Here is a 21699-nt window from a genome sequence, read left to right on the forward strand (position 1 = left end):
TCACCGAGGCAATCCTCACCCGACAGGGTATCAGGAACCACGACTCTGCCTTTAACGGTGGTCCCTCAGACTATGCCTCTGCCTCCTTCTTCTGTTCCGGAGCCGGGGCTGCTTGCTTCAGGTCTCCGAGAAGAACTGGACCGGATGGTTCAGGAGGCCATCGACAAGGCAATGCATCGACTCCAAGTTCCTCCAACACCGGTACCGATTGCGGAACCGACCACCGACCCGATTCCAGCAGCGTTGGCACCTCTGCTGTCGAGGATGGAAGCGCTCATGGCCGCTTTTCCATCGATGAACCCTGGGTCACCGATGGCTCCGGTGCCCTCCCCGCTTACTTTGTTATCGGGAGGAGAAACACCGTTCCGCATCCCTCCATCGGGAGTTCTGTCGATGCCTTAGCCATCGATGTTGATACGTTTGTCGGTGCCGATACGTCCGGCGCCACCGAGCCATCCATCGGTGCCTTTGATGCCTTCATCGGTGCCTCCAGTGAGTCCTTCGGAGCCTAGACCAGGACCTTCAGGGATCCCACCGCCTCGTCCTCCTCTACTCCCTAGAGGAGCAGGTGCTGATCCCTATGATACCTGGACTGATGATTCTTCATCAGACACCGATGATTTGCCTTCACCACCTTCACCTACTGAAAGCAGAAAGTGTTCTCCTCCAGAGGACCTTTCCTTTATAAATTTTGTGAAGGAGATGTCTGAATTGGTTCCTTTCCAATTACAGACGGAACAGAAGATAGGCATCAAATAATGGAGTTGCTGCAATTCCTGGATGCTCCCAAGGAAATAACCTCCATCCCTATCCACCAGGTGGTTCTGGATCTCCTCAAAAAGAACTGGGAACATCTTGGCTTTGTTGCTCCAGTCAACAGGAAAGCTGACACCACCTATCTCATACAGTCAGCTCCAGGCTTTCACAAACCTCAACTGGATCACCAATCTGTGGTTGTAGAATCTGCCCAGAAAAGAGCAAGGAGATCAAAACCTCACACTTCCTTTCCCCCAGGCAAGGAACAGAAATTTCTAGATGCCATTGGTCGCCGTGTCTTCCAGGGATCAATGCTCATCTCCAGAATTGCCTCTTATCAGCTCTATATGACCCAATATAATAAGGTCTTATTTAAGCAGATACAAGACTTGACAGACTCCCTGCCTCAGCAATTTCAAGATCAACTCCAAACCCTAGTAAACAAGGGTTTTGAGGCAGGCAAGCATGAGATCAGATCATCTTATCATATCGTTGACACTGCTACCAGGGTATCTGCAGCTGCTATCTCGGCAAGACGATGGGCCTGGCTCAAGTCTTCCGACCTTCGCCCTGAAGTACAAGACAGATTATCCGACCTGCCCTTGTGTAGGAGATAATCTGTTTGGCGAGCAGATTCAACGAACGGTGGAGGAACTCAAGGGCTATCATGAGACCTTAAGACAGCTCTCTCTGATGCCTTCTGAGTACTCTTCAAAACAGCCCTTCCGAAAAGACTCTAACAAGTCATTCTTCCGCCCGAAGAAATCCTACCGCCACAGCTAGAACCCGTTCTACGAGACCGTTTCAAAAAACTCAGTCTCGTCAGATATGAAAACAAAAACCGCAAGCAGCTCCTCAACCAGCTCCTGCTTCTGGTTTTTGACTCCTGCATAGAGAGCAGCAGCCAGCTTCCATTGCCCCACATACCAGTGGGAGGTCGATTGTGCCATTTCAACAGGTGGCACTCAATCACCTCAGACCAGTGGGTCCTGGCGATTAATTGCTCAGGGTTATCATCTGAACTTTCTCTCCATTCCACCGGACTCCTCACCACTACCGACGTGGAGAACATCCAATCACTCCATCCTTCTGAAACAGGAGGTCTTCCTTCTCCTCCAGTCCAAGGCAATAGAACCAGTACCCTACTCTCAGCCCTGCCTAGGGTTCTATTCCTGGTACTTTCTAATCCCCCAAAAATCGGGGGGGTGTTCGTCCAATTCTGGACCTACATGCCCTCAACAAGTACCTCCCTGAGAGAAGTTCAAAATGGTAACCTTGGGCTCTCTTCTTCCTCTTCTACAAAGAGGAAACTGGCTCTGCTCTCTAGACCTCCAGGACGCATACACTCATATCGTGATAATTCCATCCCATCGCAAATACCTGAGGTTTTTAGTAGGCCCCAAGCACTATCAGTACAGAGTGCTTCCATTCTGCCTCGCGTCTGCACCACGAGTCTTCACAAAATGCCTTGTCGTGGTTGCAGCCTTCCTCAGGACTCAAGGTGTTCATGTCTACCCCTATCTAGACGATTGGTTAATCAGGGCTCCCACTCAGCAAGCTGCTCTGTCGTCCCTACATCTTACCTTACACACTCTAATTTCGCTCGGATTTCTCGTTAACTACAACAAATCCTACTTAGTCCCATCTCAAACCTTATCGTTCATTGGGGCAAACTTGGACACCTTGCAGGCAAAGGCTTTTCTGCCTTGACAGCGAGCTCTCAATCTCGTGTTTCTTGTACACCAGCTGCAGTCTCAGCACTCCACTACTGCACACCACTTTCTATTCCTCCTGGGACACATGGCGTCCTCAGTTCAGGTCACCCCAATGGCCCGCTTGGCCATGAGAGTCATGCAGTGGACTCTAAGGTCACAATGGACTCAATCCATTCAGCCCCTGTCAACCATTGTCCACGTAACCAACTCACTCCGTCAGTCTCTCGCCTGGTGGAGAAATCAGGTCAATCTCCTCCAAGGCTTGCCCTTCCAGGCTCCAGACCCTCAAATAACTCTCACCACTGATGCTTCCAACTTCGGCTGGGGAGCCCACGTGGCCAATCTGCAGACACAAGGATCTTGGTCTCCAGAGGAAGCCAAACACCAAATAAATTTCCTGGAGCTTCGAGCAATCAGATATGCTCTCAGGGTGTTTCAGGATCGCCTCTCCAATCGAGTCATCCTGATCCAGATGGACAACCAGGTGGTGGCCATGTGGTACATCAACAAACAGGGAGGGACGGGCTCCTACCTTCTGTGTCAGGAAGCTGTGCAGATCTGGGCGGAGGCCCTCTCCCACTCGATGTACCTCAGGGCCACCTACTTGCCGGGAGTGGACAATGTGTTGGCAGACAAGCTGAGTCGCACCTTTCAACCGCACGAGTGGTCTCTCAACCCCTCAGTAGCGAACTCGATCTTCCAACAATGGGATTATCCTCAAATAGACCTCTTTGCATCACCTCAAAATCGCAAAGTAGACAACTTCTGCTCTCTCACTCGCAGCCAACACTATCAGCCAAGAGACGCGTTCTCCCTCTCATGGGCAACCGGTCTCCTATATGCATTCCCTCCACTTCCACTTCTCTCGAAGACTATCGTGAAGTTATGTTAGGACGAGGGAACCATGATCCTGATAGCACCTCACTGGCCGCACCAAGTGTGGTTTCCAATACTTCAGGATCTCTCCATTCGCAGGCACATTCCCTTGGGAAAGGATCTGCTTCTAATCACTCAAAACAGCGGGTGCCTACGCCACCCCAATCTTCAAGCCTTGTCCCTGACGGCATGGATGTTGAAAGGTTAATCCTTCAGCCACTTAACCTTTCTGAACCAGTTTTCCGTATCCTGATTGCTTCACGCAAGCCTTCCACGAGAAAATCGTATTCTTACAAAAAGACCAGGTTTTCGTCATGGTGCTCTTCTCAGTCCCTTGACCCTTTTACCTGTCCAATCACGAAGTTTCTGGACTATCTCTGGCACTTGTCAGAGTCTGGTCTAAAAACTTCCTCCATCAAGGATGCATGTCAGTGCGGTAGCTGCCTTCCACAAAGGTGTCAGGGATGTTCCCATATCAGTACAACCCCTTGTGACGCGATTTTGAAGGGCTTGCTTCACCTCAAGCCTCCTCTGCGTCCTCTGGCCCCTTCTTGGGACCTCAACCTAGTTTTGGGTCGGCTCATGAAACAACCATTCGAGCCTCTTCAATCCTGTGACCTTCGATATCTCACATGGAAAGTGATTTTCCTTTTGGCAATCACTTCCGCTCGTAGAATTAGTGAATTACAGGCTCTAGTTACCTATCCGCCTTACACTAAACTTCTTAGGGACTGGGCAGTACTCCGCACTCACCCTAAATTCTTGCCTAAGGTAGTTTCAGAGTTTCATCTCAATCAATCCATTATACTACCTACCTTTTTTCCCATACCCCATTCCAATCCAGGAGAACAGGCTCTGCATACCCTTGACTGCGAAATGGCTCTAGCATTCTACCTAGACCGTACAGCTGCCCATAGGGCAAGCACTCAATTGTTTGTCTCTTTCCATCCTATCAAATTGGGGTAGCCTGTGGGTAAACAGACTCTCAAGACCGTGTTAAAGCACACTCTGTGAGGGCCATGGCAACTTCAGTAGCACACCTACGCTCTGTGCCGCTTCCTGACATTTGCAGGGCTGCCACCTGGAGTTCTCTCCATACCTTTACAGCCCATTATTGCTTAGACAAAGCTGGAAGACAAGATTCCATCTTCGGCCAGTCTGTCTTGCGCAACCTATTTACAACGTGGCGTACCAACACCCTTCCGCCTGCCCGGTGGGGTTCAGGTTGCCCTTGGCCAAATTTCATCTCAGGCCTAGTGCTTTGCACGCCTGAGTACATTTGGTGCATACTCTGACATCCTCAGCTCAGTACTCACCCATATGTGAGGACTACCATCCTGCTTGTCCTGTGAGAAAGCAAATGTTGCTTACCTGTAACAGGTGTTCTCACAGGACAGCAGGATGTTAGTCCTCACGAAACCCGCCTGCCGCCCCGCGGTGTTGGGTTCGTAACGTTTTCTTATTTTATTTTTGGCACTACCTGTAGCTTTTTAACGAGACTGAAGGGGGACCCCTGCTGGCTGCAGGGTTAGTGCCATGCTGGGCATGCCCAGTAGGGGCCAGTCAAAGTTCTGGAAACTTTGACAGAAGTGTTTCGTGATTGGGCTCCATCCTGTGATGTCACCCATATGTGAGGATTAACATCCTGCTGTCCTTCGAGAACCCCTGTTACAGGTAAGCAACATTTGCTTTCTTGCTTCCCACTCAGGTCCTTACCTGATTCCTTCAGACCCTATTATGAATGAGGGATCATAGGAAAATAAAGAGAGAATCTCCTTTTAATGTTAAATTTTATGTCATCATTTTGATCTTGAAGGCCTTGAAGGAAAAGACTGAGCTTCAAGCTCAGCTGGCAGCATTGAACACCAGGCTGCAGGCCCAGGCGGAACACACCCAAAGCAGCCAGAAAAAGCAAGATCTGCTCAATTCCGAAGTGGTCACATTAAAGCAATCATGCTGGGATTTGGAACGGGCCATGGCTGACCTGCAAACAAATCTGGAAGCCAAGAACGCCAGCTTGGTTTCACTAAACAATGATCTGCAGGTGGCAGAGGAACAGTACCAGAGACTCATGGGAAAGGTGGAAGATATGCAGAAGATGATGGTCAGTAAGGATAATGCAGGTGAGGGAATGCCATCTGATGCTCGGTCATTTTCTGTCCTACCCACCATATTTATTTTTAAATCTTTTCTATACCATCATATGCTGGAAGTAGTCACAACCTGATTCCCAGGTACAGAAAAAGGGACTCAAATTGTCCTCCATACCCCCCATTCTTCTCTGCCCCTCCCAGCCCAGCAGTTCTTGGCCAGGTACCAGGCACCGGGACTCCCTCCAGAACGTGGCCACTAGGTGTCATCACTGGTCATTTCCTCCTGCTGCTTCAGGCTTCCAGCTCAGTCAGAGGCACTGTCAGCCTTCATTCACAGTTATCTGGGGATTTTTCCCCCGTTTTTATTTTGCCCCCAGTGTACCTGGTCTGTCATTGCAATCATGGATCCTGAATCTGGCCACCAGGTGTTTCCCATACACAATGATCCTGACTCCTCCCATGGAGCTGTGAATGTGGCCTTCATGGCATCCTTAGTCCCAGCTGAGCCAGGGGAGCAGAAGACCCAACTTGGGGGTTCAAACCAGGGACCTCTTGTTTGGCAGTATCCAGCACTTACCACCTGAACCACCAGGCTGACCCATTTTAACACATCTGCTTTCAAGAAGAAAAGCTGAGTTGGCATTTTTCAAAGTTTGTTTTTTTTTTTTCCCAAGATTCAAATGGTGGTTTAAAATATGTTTTGCTAGTTATATTAAAGCATCTTTATTTTGCCTTGTCTCCTGTCTTTTGTGCAGTTCTCGATCTACGACAGCAGGTGCTCCTTTTACAGAGCCAACTGCAGCAGATTCAGCTAGACCGAACTACTCTGACCAACAGACTGAAGGCATCGCAGGCGGAAATCACTTCCCTGCAGCAAGTTCGGCAGTGGTACCAGCAGCAGCTAGTACTGGCACAAGAGGCCCGAGTGCGACTACAGAGCGAGATGGCCAACATACAGGTATAAAGTTATAGCCTGTTACAGATTTGAGTCCCGGTAGCTATCGGATGCCTCACGGTGTCCCACAAAAACCCACTGCAGTACGAGGGAGTGAGATCTCTTCTGTTTTCCTTATTGAATTTACCACTTGGGCAAATCTTTTCTCTTATAGGCCTTTCAGCACGTAATCTCAGTTAAATGTTTTATTCAGTTTGTAGGATGAAGAAGACTGATGAAAATCCAGTATCCAGCTTCAAATTAATTGGATTGGTATGGAAATTGGATACTGTATTTGGATAGGTTTCATAGGAACACAGAGCATACGGCTCATCCACATCTCCTGCTCAGTTTTATAGTCCCTTCCTCTCCCTCAGAGACCTTCTGTGCTTGTCCCATGTTTTCTTTAATTCTTCTGCACCTCCCACAGAAGGCTGTTCCATGTATCCACCACCTTTTCTGTAATAAAATGTTTCCTAAGATTAATCCTGAGCCTACCCGCTTTCACCTCCTTTTTCTAGAGCCTCCTTTCTGTTGAAAGATCCTTGCCTCCTGTGCATTTAAATACCGCCAATAAATAAAATGTCTCCATCATATTTCCCCTTTCTCTCTCTCTTTTCCTCCAGGATATACACGTCTAGGTTTTTCAGTCTGTCCCCATATGTTTCCAATGTTAGATTTAGGTTTCTAAGAAGCTCATGTGGTGACGAGCCTGATTTGTAGAGGTATGGGCGGGACCAATGCTATTGCTATTGGTTTATTCAATGTCTATGGCCGGTTTCTGGTTTTCTCATACCGCAGTCTCCAAATTTTAAGTTTTGATATCTATTGCTGTTATTTTGTACACATTATATCTATGTACCAAATCAGTGCCAAGGGAAGTGACCCAAGGGGCGGAGAAGTATGTAAGACAGAAAGCTTCCAGAATCTGTCAAGGTCTTAGTGAGGCCAGCGAGAGCCTTGGCAATGGATTACTGTGAAGTGAGGAGTGTCTTCATCTATAGATTGTGTGTTTGGTTTTTTTTCTCCCCTTTTCCTCCTTTTGTTTTTCAGGCTGGGCAGATGACCCAGGTGGGGGTACTAGAGCATCTCAAAATAGAGAATGTGTCGCTGTCTCATCAGCTGACAGAAACTCAGCACCGCTCCATGAAGGAGAAAGAACGAATCGCAACACAGCTCCAAAGCATTGAGGTGCAGATTTCCAAAGCTTGCTGGGATTCCTTTCTTTATAATGGCTGGGCTGGGAGTCAGCGTGATAAAGCGAAATTGTGCTTTATTTATTTGTAAAGAGGAACTGCCCAAGTGCTCTTAATATAGAAGCAAGATGGTCGTCTTTTCAGAATTGACCTCCTTCTCTTTCAATGTGCCCAGTCCACACAGGGCTCTGGGAAATCCCTGTGTGTATCGGCGATGGATAAATCTATCAGTCAGAGATGAGAACTGATCAGCAGGCTTGGAAGGAGTAACCTAGAGAGCTGACTCACAACCTCCTGAGGCTAATTCTTGTCTCTTTGGTTGCTTTTCAAAGGGTTTAGGAGCCCAACTTTGGGACTTAGGATTCTACATTTTTTAAAATTTACTACAGCTAAATTTAGAGACCTAAAAAGAGGGTGTCCATGGGGTCAGAGTTAGGGTGAGGGAAAAAGGGAGGAGCTTAGCACGGATTTTCAGCCTAGCTCTAGGAAAATGAATAGGCCTTCGTTTTAGGATCCTAGGTGAATTTTCAGCTGAAAATAGGGGTCTGGATTTAAGTGCTTAGCTTTTTGTGAATATTGGCCTCTCTATGTCCAGCATGTATATAATCTGCCCTTTACTGCCAACTGCTCCCACACTGATGGCTCTGTTTGTAAGTCCTTGGTTCTCTTGACTGAATGACTAACTTTGTAGAAATGTTTTGCATTCTCAGATAATTTTATAAAGCAACTGTCCAGACCAGTGTCATCAGAAAACTTATCTCTAAGGCACTGGAAGATTTTAATTACGGTACTCAGTAGACCCCTAATACATAGCACAGGGCAGGTCACTATACATATTCTTTGCCCAGTTTACATGTGTATTACAAAGCTCGTGTGTTAGGTAGCAAAGACTGAAAATGACATGGTTTTTTTTCTATTCTTTTCTATTTTTAATATATATATTAAATTTGACATCCTAACTATTTACTGATGTTCCTGAGCAGGCTGACATGCTGGACCAAGAAGCTGCATTCCTCCAGATTCAACAAGCCAAGACCATGGTGGAGGAGGATCTGCAGAGGAAGCTAGAGGAGTTTGAGGATGAGAAAGAACAGCTGCAGAAGATGGCCAGCTGTGCTGCTGTGCTGGAGCAGGAGCTGGAGCAGGTAAGGACAAGGGGTGGAGGAGTTCCAATCCTGGTCTGGGGCAGACGAGTGGGAGCAATGGAGCTGTGGCCCCTGCCTCAGCTGCAGTGAGTGCTGCATAATTTTGGAAGCTGCTGAATGTTTACTGGCGGTTAGCCGTACCCTTATAGATTTTCAGAATGGATGAGCTCTGCTGTTAGATTTTAAAAAGCAGCTGAAATGTATTATGTTGACTGATATCAGAGTATTTCATTCTGCTTGTGTGCTCATCTGTGACTCGCTCCTCGCTGTCGGGGGTAATTTCTGATGGGACTTCTGTACATAATACAGCATTTTACACGCAGGAGTGGCCTTTTATAAAATTGCCCACTCGATATGTGGGTGAACTTGCGTGCCTGTATCATGTTTGCTTATAGGTTTACCCTGACTGAGTTGGAGGCATTGCTGGGAGGGTGGAGTTGGAGGGTGGGGTCTGGACTGACATGTACGCCTACATTTTCAGGAAAAGTTTGTGCGTACCAAGTATCAGGTGTGCAAAGTTGGTTTGGTGGGATAATTTTCAAAGAGGGACCTATGTGCGTAAGTCTGCTTTAAAAATTAGTGGAACTTGTATACTTTTTTTCCAACTTTCCTATGCAGGCTGTTTGAGAATTACACACTGTATGTTTTTTTGTTAATGCTGTTGGTCAGCAGTGTCCAGAACTGTAATGTTCCCTTAAAACATTATGATATCTTTATTGGGTCAATCAAAATAAATGCTCTGTAAATGTTATTATACATTGGGTCCCTCGCATGTCTTTCATGCCACTGCAAATCTAGCCGATAAGATCTGCTACCAAAACCAGTCAGAGCAAGGCACATTATATGGCCAACTCCATGTTTTGAACATCTTTATTAAACTGTTTTACTTTAGACAAAGGTTATTTTGCACCAGCGAGATCTGCAGCTGGAAGTCCTACAGCAGGAACAGCTGGATGTCCTGAAGCAGCTCACGCTGACCCAGGAAGCTCTGCACACCAAGGAGCAGTCACTGAGTGAGCTGCAGACCCGATATGATGAACTTGCAGCCAGGCTGGAGGAGCTGCAGAGTGAGGCCACCTCCAAAGATGACTCCATCCAGTACTTGCAGAATGAGAAGATTGTATTGGAGGTAGCACTGCAGGCTGCCAAAGCAGAGAAGGAAGGCCTGGACGAGGGGGCGAGACGCTTGGAAGAAGGTACCGAGGCAGCATCAGAAATCCTGGAGGCTCTCCGGCAAGAGGTTGCTGTGAAATCCAGCAAGGTAATCCATCCCCTGATTAAAATGTCTTGTTTGAATAGGAGGGCAGGAACAGGTAGTAGGGCTGATTTAGGAAAGCAAGCATCTCATTTTATGTACTTTGGGGATAGTATGTTGGGATCTGAGCTTAGGAACCTCAGAATCTTACCCTTTTGTTCTCTCTGTGATAGGTGGAAGCCCTGCAGAAGGAGAACGCTGTTCTGAGGAGGCAAACCCAGAAAGTGAAGGAACAGTTCATACAGCAAAAGGTAAAAAAAAAATTAAAAAGCCAAGGGTCAGTCTAGTGGTCAAGAGGTTAGGGCTTTGCTGACTCTGATGTGTATGTTAACAACTACCCAGCTCAGTACACCTTGAGGCCAATATTCAATAGGCTGTTTCCTGAACATACCCAGATCAGTCCATACAAGCGGGTTTTATTCATCCCTACCAGCAGATGGAGGTAGAAAACAAAACTTTGGGCACTGCCACATATACGAGAGTGCCACCTGCAGTCCCTCAGTATTTCTCTACCTCCAGCAGATGGTAGAGGTGCTAAACCTGCAGTCCTGACTGACTGGATATTTTGAGGAAATTTGCTCCCCGATGTGCCAGGTTCCTGTGAAGGGCCATCCCTGTGCAGTTTCAGCCCGTAACCCTGGGATCCCTGACAGCCAGTGGTCTGGTTCCCTCAGTGGAACCCGAAGCCCCTCCGCCGGCCCAGGAGCTCAGGAAAGTATCCTTCCTTACTTTGCTTTGGAGGTTTAACTGTTTTTAGGTGTTTGGGCCTTTAAGAAAGTTAAAAAAAAAAAAAAAAAAAAGTCACAGCAAAGGGAGTGCCTGTTTTGTTAGCAGCGGCAGCTTGGACTTAGTGTCTGGGCTGCCTGCCAGGCAGCCAGCCTGGCGCGATCGTCGGGGGGGGGGGGGGGGCGCTCTTGAAGTGCTGAGGCGGTTCAGGGGAGCCTAGGAGGCCGCCGGCAGAGGAGGGTGGCCCCGGTCGGGGAAAAGGTGCCCTACTGTAAGTTGGGCTTTGCAGCCGGTTTGATCGTGCGGTTTTCAGCCGTGCCGGAGTTTCGCTTTCGCGGAGCGCCCTCGCCTGTTTTCAGCAGTGGCTGCGTGGTGCGCCCCTCCCCCTCGAGCCTAACCGTGTTGCCCGCATTTGCTGTTTTTGGCCCTATGTTTCACAGACATCTAGGGGAGGCCTGCCGGGCCTGCAGGCTTCGGGCAGCCACCCTTAATGACCTCCTCCTCTGCGCGGAGTGTGCAGGAGGGGATGAGGGGGCGTTGGCGAAGCGGACTAAGCCTCGGAGAGCCTCGCGGCACTTGGTTCCCAAGAGGGGGTGGTTATGGGCGCTGAAGCAGAGCCGGATAAGGGGGATTTCTCTCCGGGGCTCTGGGGATACCTGCCGCTTCTCTCCCCTGTTGCTCAACCAAGAGAGGAGGACCCAGATGGTTCGGGGCCTAGCAGCCCCAAGAGACCTTCGGGAACCTCGGGGGGGGGGGGGGGGGGGTTCTCTCCCGAGTTTGTGCTTTTGCTGCATGAGGCCTTCCTGGCAAGGCAGGCCGGCAAGCTCGGTTTTGGAGACAGCCCGGCAGGTTCGGCTGAACGGGTGACGGTTCCTCCTCAGGGAGCCGCGGGGTCGCGGAAGCTGTCCCAAGAAGGTCACTCTGTGTGTTTTGGATGCCGATTTGGAAGATTCGGATGAACCTTGAGAGGATGAGGATCATTCCTGTATATATTACCTGACTGTGTAAATGGCGCTTCTCTGCTACAGGACACACAAGGATATCGCAAGGAATTTAGTTGAAGCAAATATAAATTTATTATTGCATATCCTTGGGAGACACCGCCAGGCTTTCGACAAAGGGGAAAGCACTTCAGCTTGTCTCTCCCAGTATCTTGTAAAAGCTGTATTATATAGGTTTAAACCATACACAGAATGCCTGTGACGAGGATCACTTACGCAATATGACAGTAAAACTACTTTAACCTGAAAACACTCCCCCCTGAGGCCACTTTGTTTCTGGCCTTGCTTTTGATGTGCCCTGTTTCTCCTGGGTTCCTTTGTTCTGTCGATGGATCAATCATTTCATCTACAGGGGGGGCAGGGAGAAACTTCTGATATCAGTTGAGCCTCTCAGTTGATTACAGATAATTCAAGAATGTAGTTTGGAATGTGGCCTGGCCATTTGCTATCTGTAATCTCATGACCTTTGAGCATAGGCTTTGCAGAGCCTAACTATATTCCAGATGTCTTTCCAAAGTCTTGAATCTGAGGTCAGTTAAAAGTTTTTCTCTATGACCAACATTGCAAGCAGGCCACATCCTGAAGGATTCTGGGAACTGAGTGAGCAATAGTCTTAGCATTAGGCTCCATATATCATTCCTCGCTGGGCGATCGGGATGAGGACTGGGCGGTACCTCCCCCCAGGACCCAGGAGACACTAGGACGGATCAGGGGGTTTCTGAGGGTACGGAAGCTGAGGGCGATGATCCGCGAGTGATCCGTCTCTTTAAGAGAGAGGAACTTTGCCCGCTTATCCCCTAGGTGTTGGAGGAATTGGGGATCAAGCTCACTCTGGAGGACTCTGATGCCGAAGGGGTTAATCTGGTGCTGGATGGCCTTAGGAGACCTCCCAGTGCCTTTCCCCATTCCGAAGAAGATCCAGAAGCTGATTAACCGGGAGTGGGACTCCCCAGACTCGGGGCTGCGAGTAGGCAGAGCCATGTCAAAGGTTTATCCGCTGTTGCAGGAGCATTTAGATGTTCTCAAGGTTCCAAAGGTGGATGCGCGGTTTTGGAGGTTACCAAGAAGACAACTTTCCCGGTTGCGGGAGCGCACGCTCTGAAGGACGTTCAGGATCAGAAGCTGGAAGTGCACCTCAAGCGAACTTTTGAGATTCTGGGTCTGGGCCTGCGGGCTGCAGTCTGTGCCAGTCTGATGCAGCGGGCCTGTTTGTGTTGGATCCAGAAGCCGAAGGAGCAGACAGCCTCCGGGACTCTTTCCCCAATCCAGGCTGCACATCTGGAAGCGGGAGTTGCCTATGGAGCCGATGCCCAAATGACCTAGTAAGAACCACGGCACTTGGTATGGTATCGGTGGTAGCAGCCAGACGTCACTTGTGGCTGCGTGATTGGCCGGCGGATCTTTCATCAAAATCGCAGCTGTGTAATCTGCCTTTTCAGGGCAAATTGTTGTTTGGTGAGGACCTCAACCGTCTTTTGAAGTCTTTAGGGGAAATGAAGGGCACTGGACTGCCGGAGGATAGGAAGTCTGTCTGGAAGCCTTTCTCCTCTCGACCTCGTTTTCGGGAGTCGAGGAGGTTTTGTCCTGCTTAGGCCCTCTGGGTCCTCGGTGCCATGACAGTCCTCACATAGACAGCAGTCCTTTCGGGGAGCTGGAAGGGCATCTAGAGGTGGATCCACCCAGGCAACGGGTGGCATTAAGTCCTCCCAGTGAGATCCGGCAGGTCCACTCACTTGTCCCTGGTGATCGGGGGCAGGTTGGCCCAGTTTTACAGGGAGCGGACCAAGATTACCTCTGACCAGTGGGTGCTGGGCATGGTCAGGGAAGGTTATGCCTTAGAATTTTCTCGTCCTCTAAGGTCGCGCTGTCTTTCCCGAAGCAAGCGGGGAGCTGGCCAGAAGACGCTTCAGCGGTTATTAATTCTGGAGGCGATGGTGCCGGTACCGTTATCCAAACAGGGACGAGGCAGATACTTCATCTATTAAGTGGTACCAGAAAAGGAGGGCACCTTTCGGCCCATCTTAGACCTGAAGAAGGTCAACCAGAGTTTGAAGGTGCCGCGCTTTCGGATGGAGACGTTGCGCACCGTAATTGCAGCGGTCTGAAAAGGAGAATTCCCTGTACGTACCTGGATCAGTCCAGACCGTGGGTTGAGCCTCCTGTCCAGCAGGTGGAGACAGACCAAAACTGTGAGGGTATCCTATATCAGGACAGAGCCTACCCTGCAGCCCTTCAGTATTTTCTCTGTCTCCAGCAGATGCGACAGCTCATCCTGCAGTTCCCTGATCTCGGCTAGTCAACCCTTTTCCCTGTTGGGTACTTTTCTTTCTTAAGGATCAAGCAAGTAGTAATTTATTTTGAGTTATAAAAAAAAAAAAAGGGAAATTAGAGACTTGGGCTCTGTCTGTTTTTTTTTCTATCAGGAGACAGTTCTGTCTCCTGGCTCTTGCAGGGCTTAGGGGGGCTTGGGCCCTTATGTTTGGCATTGCCTAAACCCTGTTTTTTCCCGGTGATCCTTTGGTGGGGTGAAACTGGTGGTCCAGTCACTCCCCACTCCTTACCTGGCTGCCTTGGGGCTCAGAGGCTTTTCTTCCCCTGCACTTGGGAGGCACTTTCCCTGTGTCTCAGTTTTTGAAAAAAAAAAGAAAAAGAATCCACAAGCTGGCAGCCAGGGTATTGTGTACAGAGGAGCGTGCAGGGTTCGTTCCTCTGCCTCAGCTCCTGCCGGCAGCTAAGTTTTTGGAATCAGCTGTTATTTGCTGAAGATCGTGATCACAGCATACTTCACAGAGTATGCTGTGATCACATTGCTTGTGGTGAGCCCTTGATGCCCCTCTCGCGCGAGGGATTCTGCTCTTCATGGTTGCCGGGTGAGGAGGGTCCCTCCTCGGCAGCGCTAACAAAACCAGCCCGGGGTCGCGCTTCTCACCGCATGGCAAGGCCGTTCCCGGGTCGGCAAACCGCAGGAATGGTGGCCATTTTGGGGGTTTCAGCAGCTCCCGATTCGGAGCTGCTCGGCGCTGAGGAGTCAATTTTTGTTGAGTCTCCCCCTGATTTGAGCCCCGTGCGGCCCCAGGACGTGGTCCCTGACCCCCCCCTCTCCGGCAAGGCTAGGCCTCGTTTTTCATCAGAATTTGTGCTTCTCATGCACAAATCCTACCTGGCCAGCTTGCAGGAGGAGGAGGAGGCCCCTTCCCCAGGTCCCCTACCGGCCAAACTCCCGCGGCCAGCCCCTCCGCCCGCTCCTACAACTCCGGAGGTGCAGGGGTCTGTATGGGTGGTGCCGGGGGTCCCTCCCCTTCCTGATCCTCAGACTCCCTTGGTCACTCCAGATCCGGATCCAAGTATGGATTTGGTGGGGATGATCCCCGGGTTCTCCGTATGTTTCAGAGGGAGGAATTGGAACCCCTCATTCTCTTTGTTCTTCAGGAGTTAGGAATTGAGGGGCCCCCAGCAGATACTCTTGACTGCTGCGCTGCCAAAGCACATGGACCCGGTCCTGGCGGGTCTCGGGGCTCCAGCTTCTGCTTTTCCCTTTCACCCTATGCACAAATTGCTGCTGCTTCGAGAATGGGAAGCTCCTGAAACGGGGCTGCGTGTCAGGAGGGCTATGGACAAGCTTTATCCCCTCCCGGAGGACTGCCTGGACATGCTGAGAATTCCCACAGTGGATTCCTCCATCTCCGCTGTTACCAAGCACAGCACTAATCCAGTTGTGGGAGCTATGGCCTTGAAGGATGTACAGGATCATAAGCTCGAATTCCAACTTAAGCGTATCTTCGAGGTTCTGGCCTTGGGAGTTCGGGCGACTATCTGCAGCAGTCTCATGCAGCGGGCAAGCCTTAGGTGGGTTCAACAATTGCTCGGCACCCAGGACCCTCCCGTCTGCAGAGGCGGAGCAGGCTGAACAGTTGGAAGGTGCCATTGCATATGGGGCAGATGCCCTGTACGACCTCCTCCGCGTCCAGGCGAAAGTGATGGTCTCGGCGGTTTCCGCCAGAAGGCTCCTCTGGTTGCGCAATTGGTCAGCGGTCCCGTCATCCAAGGCGCGGTTGGGCACACACTGCCTTTTAAGGGTAAGTTGCTCTTCGGAGAGGACCTTGAGCAGCTTATTAATTCCTTGGGGGAAAAACAAGGTCCATAAGCTGCCTGAGGACCGACCAAAACAATGTCGGGCGTTTGTGCCCTCCCGTTCCTGGTTCCGGGGTCAACGTAGATATACTCCTCGAGGGCGAGGTGGCTCCTCTAGAGGTTATTCTTCCTGGTCTCAATCTTGGTCCCAGCCCTTTCGAGGTCGCAGGCCCTTCCGCGAGGGGGCCTCCCAGCGTTACCACCCCAAAGCCCGCTTCCCGATGTTATTCGGCCGACCCATTCCTCGGTTCCCAATCTAGGTGGTCGTCTCTCCCTGTTTCTCAAGGAATGGGTCAAAAACATATCGGACCAGTGGGTTCTCGAGATTATCCGAGACGGTTACGCTTTAGAATTTCTGGAGATCTACCGGACCTCTTCGTAGTCTCTCCTTGCGGCCGTCTGAAGAGGCACGTGGTGGACCAAACGCTCACCAGGCTCCTGAGACTGGGCGCCATTGTCCCAATTCCGGAGGAGGAACTTGGCGCAGGCCAGTATTCCATCTACTTCATAGTGCCAAAGAAAGAGGGTGCTTTTCGTCCAGTCTTGGGCCTCAGAAGTGTCAATCGGGCCCTCAAGGTGCCCCATTTTCTCATGGAGACTCTGAGAGCGGTCATTGCAGCGGTTCATCCCGGCGAATACCTTGCCTCTCTCGATCTGACAGAGGCCTACTTACACATTCCGATTCGCCACGACCACCAGAAGTATCTTCGCTTCCACATCCTGAACTAGGATTTTCAGTTCCGGGCGTTACCCTTCGGTCTGGCCACCGCGCCAGGCACCTTCACCAGGGTCATGGTGATGGTGGCGGCTTCTCTCCGCCGAGAAGGAGTCCTGGTCCATCCTTATCTGGATGACTGGCTCATGGGGGCCAAGTCGTAGACTCATTGCCGGCAGGCTGTCGATCGGGTCCTAGCTCTCCTCACCTCTCTCGGGTTGATAGTCAACTTTCCCAAAAGCAATCTTCAGCCTTCCCAGGTGTTGGAATTTCTGGGGGCACGCTTCAATACTCGGATCGGCAAGATGTCCCTACCTCGCGCTTGGGCTCTCAAACTTATCGACCAGGTGTGCAATCTTCTCTCGCTTCTGATGGCGTGGAACTACCTCCAGGTTCTGGGATCTATGGCCTCCACCATCGACCTAGTCCCCTGGGCGTTTGCGCATATGCGACCGTTACAGAGAGCTTTGCTATCCCGCTGGCAGCCGGTGTCGGAACAGTTTCACACGGTTCTCCCACTTTCGGCCTCTACCATCGCCAACTTGAAGTGGTGGCTTTTGCTTCCTCATCTTCTGCGAGGAATGCCTCTTCAGACCCCACAGTGGATGGTAGTCACTATGGATGCCAGTCTCTCCAGCTGGGGAGCAGTCTGCCAGTCTCAGACCACGCAAGGAGTCTGGTCCCCAGGTCAGTCCCGCTGGCACATCAATCGGCTGGGGGCCTGGGCGGTGTGTCTGGCTCTTCAAATGTTTCTGCCCCTGATCTGCGGCAAGGCGGTGAGGGTCTTCTCCGACAACTCCACCACGGTCGCTTATATCAACCGGCAGGGGGGCACTCGGAGTCGCGTGGCCCTGGAAGCCAGCTGGCTTTTTGCCTGGGCAGAACATCATCTGGATTGCCTGGCGGCCTCCCACATAGCGGGCAAGGAGAATGGGCAAGCTGATTTTCTCAGTAGCCAGCGTCTCGATCCAGGAGAGTGGGAACTCTCGGACGAAGCCATGGAGTTGATCATCAGCAGGTGGGGTCCCCCTCACATGGACCTCATGGCGACCTTGCGCAATGCCAAGGCCAACAGATTCTTCAGCTGCTGGAGGGAGCACTGTTTGGAGGGAGTGGATGCTCTAGCTCTCCCCTGGCCCGAAGACGTCCTTCTCTACGTGTTTCCTCCATGGCCTCTGGTGGGAAAAGTTTTCTCAGGAGAATAGAACTCCACAAGGGGTCGGTTATTCTGGTGGCACCCAAATGGCCTCGCAGGCCGTGGTTCGCGGATCTCGTCAACCTGTCGACAGACGGGCCTCTTCGTCTCAGCCATCTTCCTTGTCTGCTTTGGCAGGGGCTCGTATTTTTTGACCAGGCAGATCGCTTTTGTCTAGTGGCCTGGCTTTTGAACGGAGACGCCTGAGGCGTAAAGGCTATAAGGAGGACGTTATCTCCACTCTCCTGCGGGCTCGTAAGCCGTCTACTTCTTTGGCTTATGTACGCATTTGGAAAGTTTTTGAGACCGTCTGTGTGGAATTGGGTGTTTCAGCGCACTCCGCTCCGATTTTGTTGGTGCTTTCTTTTCTCCAGAAGGGTCTCTCCAAGGATCTCCCCTTCAGTTCATTGTGTGTGCAAGTGTCCACTCTCGGCTCTCTCCTCTGTAGAGTAGAAGGTCATACCTTGGCGTCTCACCTGGACGTAGTTCGGTTCTTGAAGGGCGTCAAACACTTGCGGCTGCCCGTCTGCTCCACTTGTCCATCCTGGAGTCTTAATCTCATCCTTCAGGCTCTCTGTGCGGCTCTGTTCGAGCCCATCCATCGGGCTATGGTAAAGGATCTCACGCTTAAGGTGGTTTTCCTCGTTTCTATCTGTTCCGCTCGGCGGGTTTCAGAGATTCAAGTGTTGTCCTGTCAGGGACCTTTTCTGCGTTTTTCTGATTCAGTTCTTTCCTTCTTGCCAAAGGTCATTTCCGCTTTTCATGTCAACCAGTCGGTGGAGCTTCCCGCGTTCTCTCCAGCAGATGTTGCGGTTCCCGCTGGTGGCGATCTTTGCCTGCTTGATGTGAAGCGCGTGTTACTACGGTACCTCCATGTTACCAATGAGTTTCGGGTCTCCGATCATCTTTTTGTCCTCTGGAGTAGTCCAAATCGGGGCAAACTGGCTTCTAAGACTCGGTGGTTGAAGGAGGCAATTTCCTCAGCTTATCTTTGCCAAGGCCAGGCGGTTCCTGAGGGCCTAAAGGCTCATTCGTTGCATTCTCAAGCTACTTCATGGGCAGAGAGTCAGTCAGTTTCTCTGCAAGAAATCTGCAGTGCTGCTACATGGACATTCCTGCACACTTTTGCTCGACACTACCGTCTGGATGTGCAAGCACCGGTTTTTGGTTCCTTTGGTCGGCAGGTGCTTCGAGCGGGACTGTCTCGGTCCCACCCGGTTTAGGGAAGCTTTGGTACATCCCACGGTCTGGACTGATCCGTGTATGTACAGGGAAAGGAAAATTAGTTATTACCTGTTAATTTTCGTTCCTGTAGTACCACGGATCAGTCCAGATGCCCTTCCCTGTTTTCTTTCATGTCATCCACTCGAAGCTTTTCCTACAGGTCTCTGGATGACAGTTATCTATCTCTATCTTCAGGACACCGGAAGCATCTGTGTTGATGACCAAGAATATGCAAGAGCGTTCTTATACAGAGTTCCTTCATCTGCTGGTAGGGATGTTACTCAGTTGAGTTTTCTGGTTACTTGCTTGATCTTTCTCTTCGGGGGGTTTTCTTTGTTCTTATCTGCTTTGACAATGGCTATCTCCATCTGCTGGACAGGAGGCTCAACCCACTGTCTGGACTGATCCGTGGTACTATAGGAACGAAAATTTAACAGGTAAGAACTAATTTTCCTTTCTTGGCGTCCCTGGACCTCACCGAGGCTTATCTTCATATTCCCATTTGACGGGAGCACCAGAAGTTCCTCATTTTCATAGTCTTGGGGCAGCACTTCCAGTTTCGGGCTCTTCCCTTCGGTCTGGCCACTGCCCCTCAGACTTTCAGGAAGGTGATGGTGGTAGTGGCTGCGGCTCTGCAACAGGAGGGAATTTTGGTGCACCCTTATTTGGACAACTGGCTGATCAGGGTGAAGTGCAGGAGGACAGTGTGCAGTCCGTAGACCGAGTGTGGTCGCTCCTGGAATCTCTGGGCTGGATCATCAATTTGCAGAAGAGTCGTTTGATTCGTCTGCCGCTGCCAAAGGTCTGGGATTATTTACAGGTCCTGGGATCGATGGCGTCCACATTGGAGCTGGTGCCTTGGGCGTTTGCTCATTTGAGGCCTCTGCAGAGAGCGTTGTTATCCCTCTGGAGTCCTTGGTTGCAGCAATACTTTCTGTCCCTATCTCTGCCGGCCAGGTCCAGTCTGGCCTGGTGGATGTCGCGGAGCAATCTGGAGAAAGGAATGCCCCTCGAGGTCCCGAATTGGGTGGTGTTACTATGGATGCCAGTCTTCGGGGTTGGGGGGGCGGTCTGTCTGGGCAAGTCCGCTCAGGGCCTCTGGTCGACATCTGAGCAGACATAGTCCATCAATCAGCTGGAGACATGGGCGGTGCGCAGAGCCCTAGTGGCGTTCCTGCCATTAGTCCACGCTCAGATGGTGTATGTTTTCTCAGACAACTCGACCACAGTGGCTTATATCAACCACCAGGGGGGAACCAAGAGTCCCGCGGTAGCTCAGGAGGCTCAGCTGTTGTTTGCGTGGGCAGCGTTTCATCTCGAAGGGATCGCAGCCTCACACGTCGCAGGAGTGGACAACATCCAGGCGGATTATCTCAGCTGTCAACAGTTGGATCCAAGGGAGTGAGAGCTGTCCCCAGAAGCCTGAGGTCTCCTCTGCGATTGATGGGGGACTCCTCAATTGGATCTCATGGCGACAAATCTCAATGCCAAGATGGAGAGGCTCTTCAGCCGCCGGAGGGAGTCAAGGGCGGTGGGGCTCGATGCCCTAGTATGCCCGTGGCCAACCAGAATCCTCCTGTATGTCTTCTCTCCATGGCCTCTCATAGCGAGGATTCTCAGAAGAATAGAGGGTCACCCAGGGTCAGTAGTGCTTGTGACCCCAGAGTGGCCTCATCATCCATGGTTCGCAGATCTGCTGCGTCTGGTTGTGGACGGACCACAACGTCTGACCCACTTGCAGGACTTACTTCATCAGTGTCCCATATTTTCGGATCGGGAGGATTGTTTCTGTCTAGCGGCCTGGGTTTTGAGAGGCGGCGATTGGGTGTGAAGGGGTATTCTGAACCGGTGATTGCTACCCTTCTTCAGGCGCGGTGCCCTTCTACCTCCTTGGCCTGTTCCAGAGTCTGGAAGGTTTTTGAGACCTGGTGTGGACAACAGGGGCTGGAGCCTCTTAGGGTTTCTGTCTCTCATATTTTGTCCTATTTTGCAATTGGGCTTATCCAAAGGGTTGGCCCATAGTTCTCTTCGAGTCCAGGTTTCGGCCTTAGGTTGTCTCAGGGGGGAGAGTACAGGGTAAGGCCTTGGCTTCCCATCCAGATGTGGTGCGTTTTCTTCATGGGGTTAAGCATTTCCGTCTGCCTCTGCGCAGTGTTCATGTGAACCAGACAGTGGAGTTGCCCATGTTTCCGGATTGGGCTCGGGATCCCTCGTTGGGAAGGGAACTCCATCTTTTGGATGTGCGACGCGTTTTGTTGCAATCCTTGAAGGTCACCAATTAGTTCCGTCGCTTTAATCATTTGTTAATCCTCTTTGAGGGAGCAAAAAAGGGGAGAGAAGGCGTCTAATTCGTCTTTGTCTCGCTGGTTAAAAGAGACTATCTCCACCGCTTATGTTTCCAAGGGCTGGGCAGTTCCATTGGGTCTTAGGGGCCCTCGCGACTTGAGCTCAGGCGGCTTCTTGGGCTGAGTGTCAGCTGGTATCTCCCCAGGAGATATGTAGGACCGCAGTGTGGTCTTCACTGAACACTTTCACAAAACATTACCGTTTGGATGTGTGGACCCCGGAGACGGCTCCTTTTGGGAAGAGTGTTCTACGAGCGGGTCTTTCGGGTTCCCGCCCAGTATAGGAGGGCTTTGGTACATCCCACTTGTCTGGACTGATCTGGGTATGTTCAGGAAAAGAAAATTTGGTTCTTACCTACTAATTTTCGTTCCTGTAATAGCACAGATTAGTC

General features: G+C 50.8%; 1 protein-coding gene across 4 annotated transcripts in view; it reads left to right on the plus strand.

Annotated features, from left to right (window-relative positions):
• GOLGA3 (golgin A3) overlaps nucleotides 1-21699 on the plus strand; it is an 87286-nt gene that overhangs the window by 37254 nt on the left and 28333 nt on the right. For all 4 annotated transcript variants that reach the window (XM_029619693.1, XM_029619695.1, XM_029619696.1 and 1 more), the window contains 6 exons: nucleotides 5164-5470; nucleotides 6196-6398; nucleotides 7428-7565; nucleotides 8554-8715; nucleotides 9608-9976; nucleotides 10144-10221. In XM_029619693.1, the coding sequence (XP_029475553.1) occupies nucleotides 5164-5470; nucleotides 6196-6398; nucleotides 7428-7565; nucleotides 8554-8715; nucleotides 9608-9976; nucleotides 10144-10221 (1257 nt within the window). The remainder of the gene's footprint in view (nucleotides 1-5163; nucleotides 5471-6195; nucleotides 6399-7427; nucleotides 7566-8553; nucleotides 8716-9607; nucleotides 9977-10143; nucleotides 10222-21699) is intronic.

This window comes from Rhinatrema bivittatum, chromosome 11, assembly GCF_901001135.1.
Source record: "Rhinatrema bivittatum chromosome 11, aRhiBiv1.1, whole genome shotgun sequence".
NCBI classification, from domain to species: domain Eukaryota; kingdom Metazoa; phylum Chordata; class Amphibia; order Gymnophiona; family Rhinatrematidae; genus Rhinatrema; species Rhinatrema bivittatum.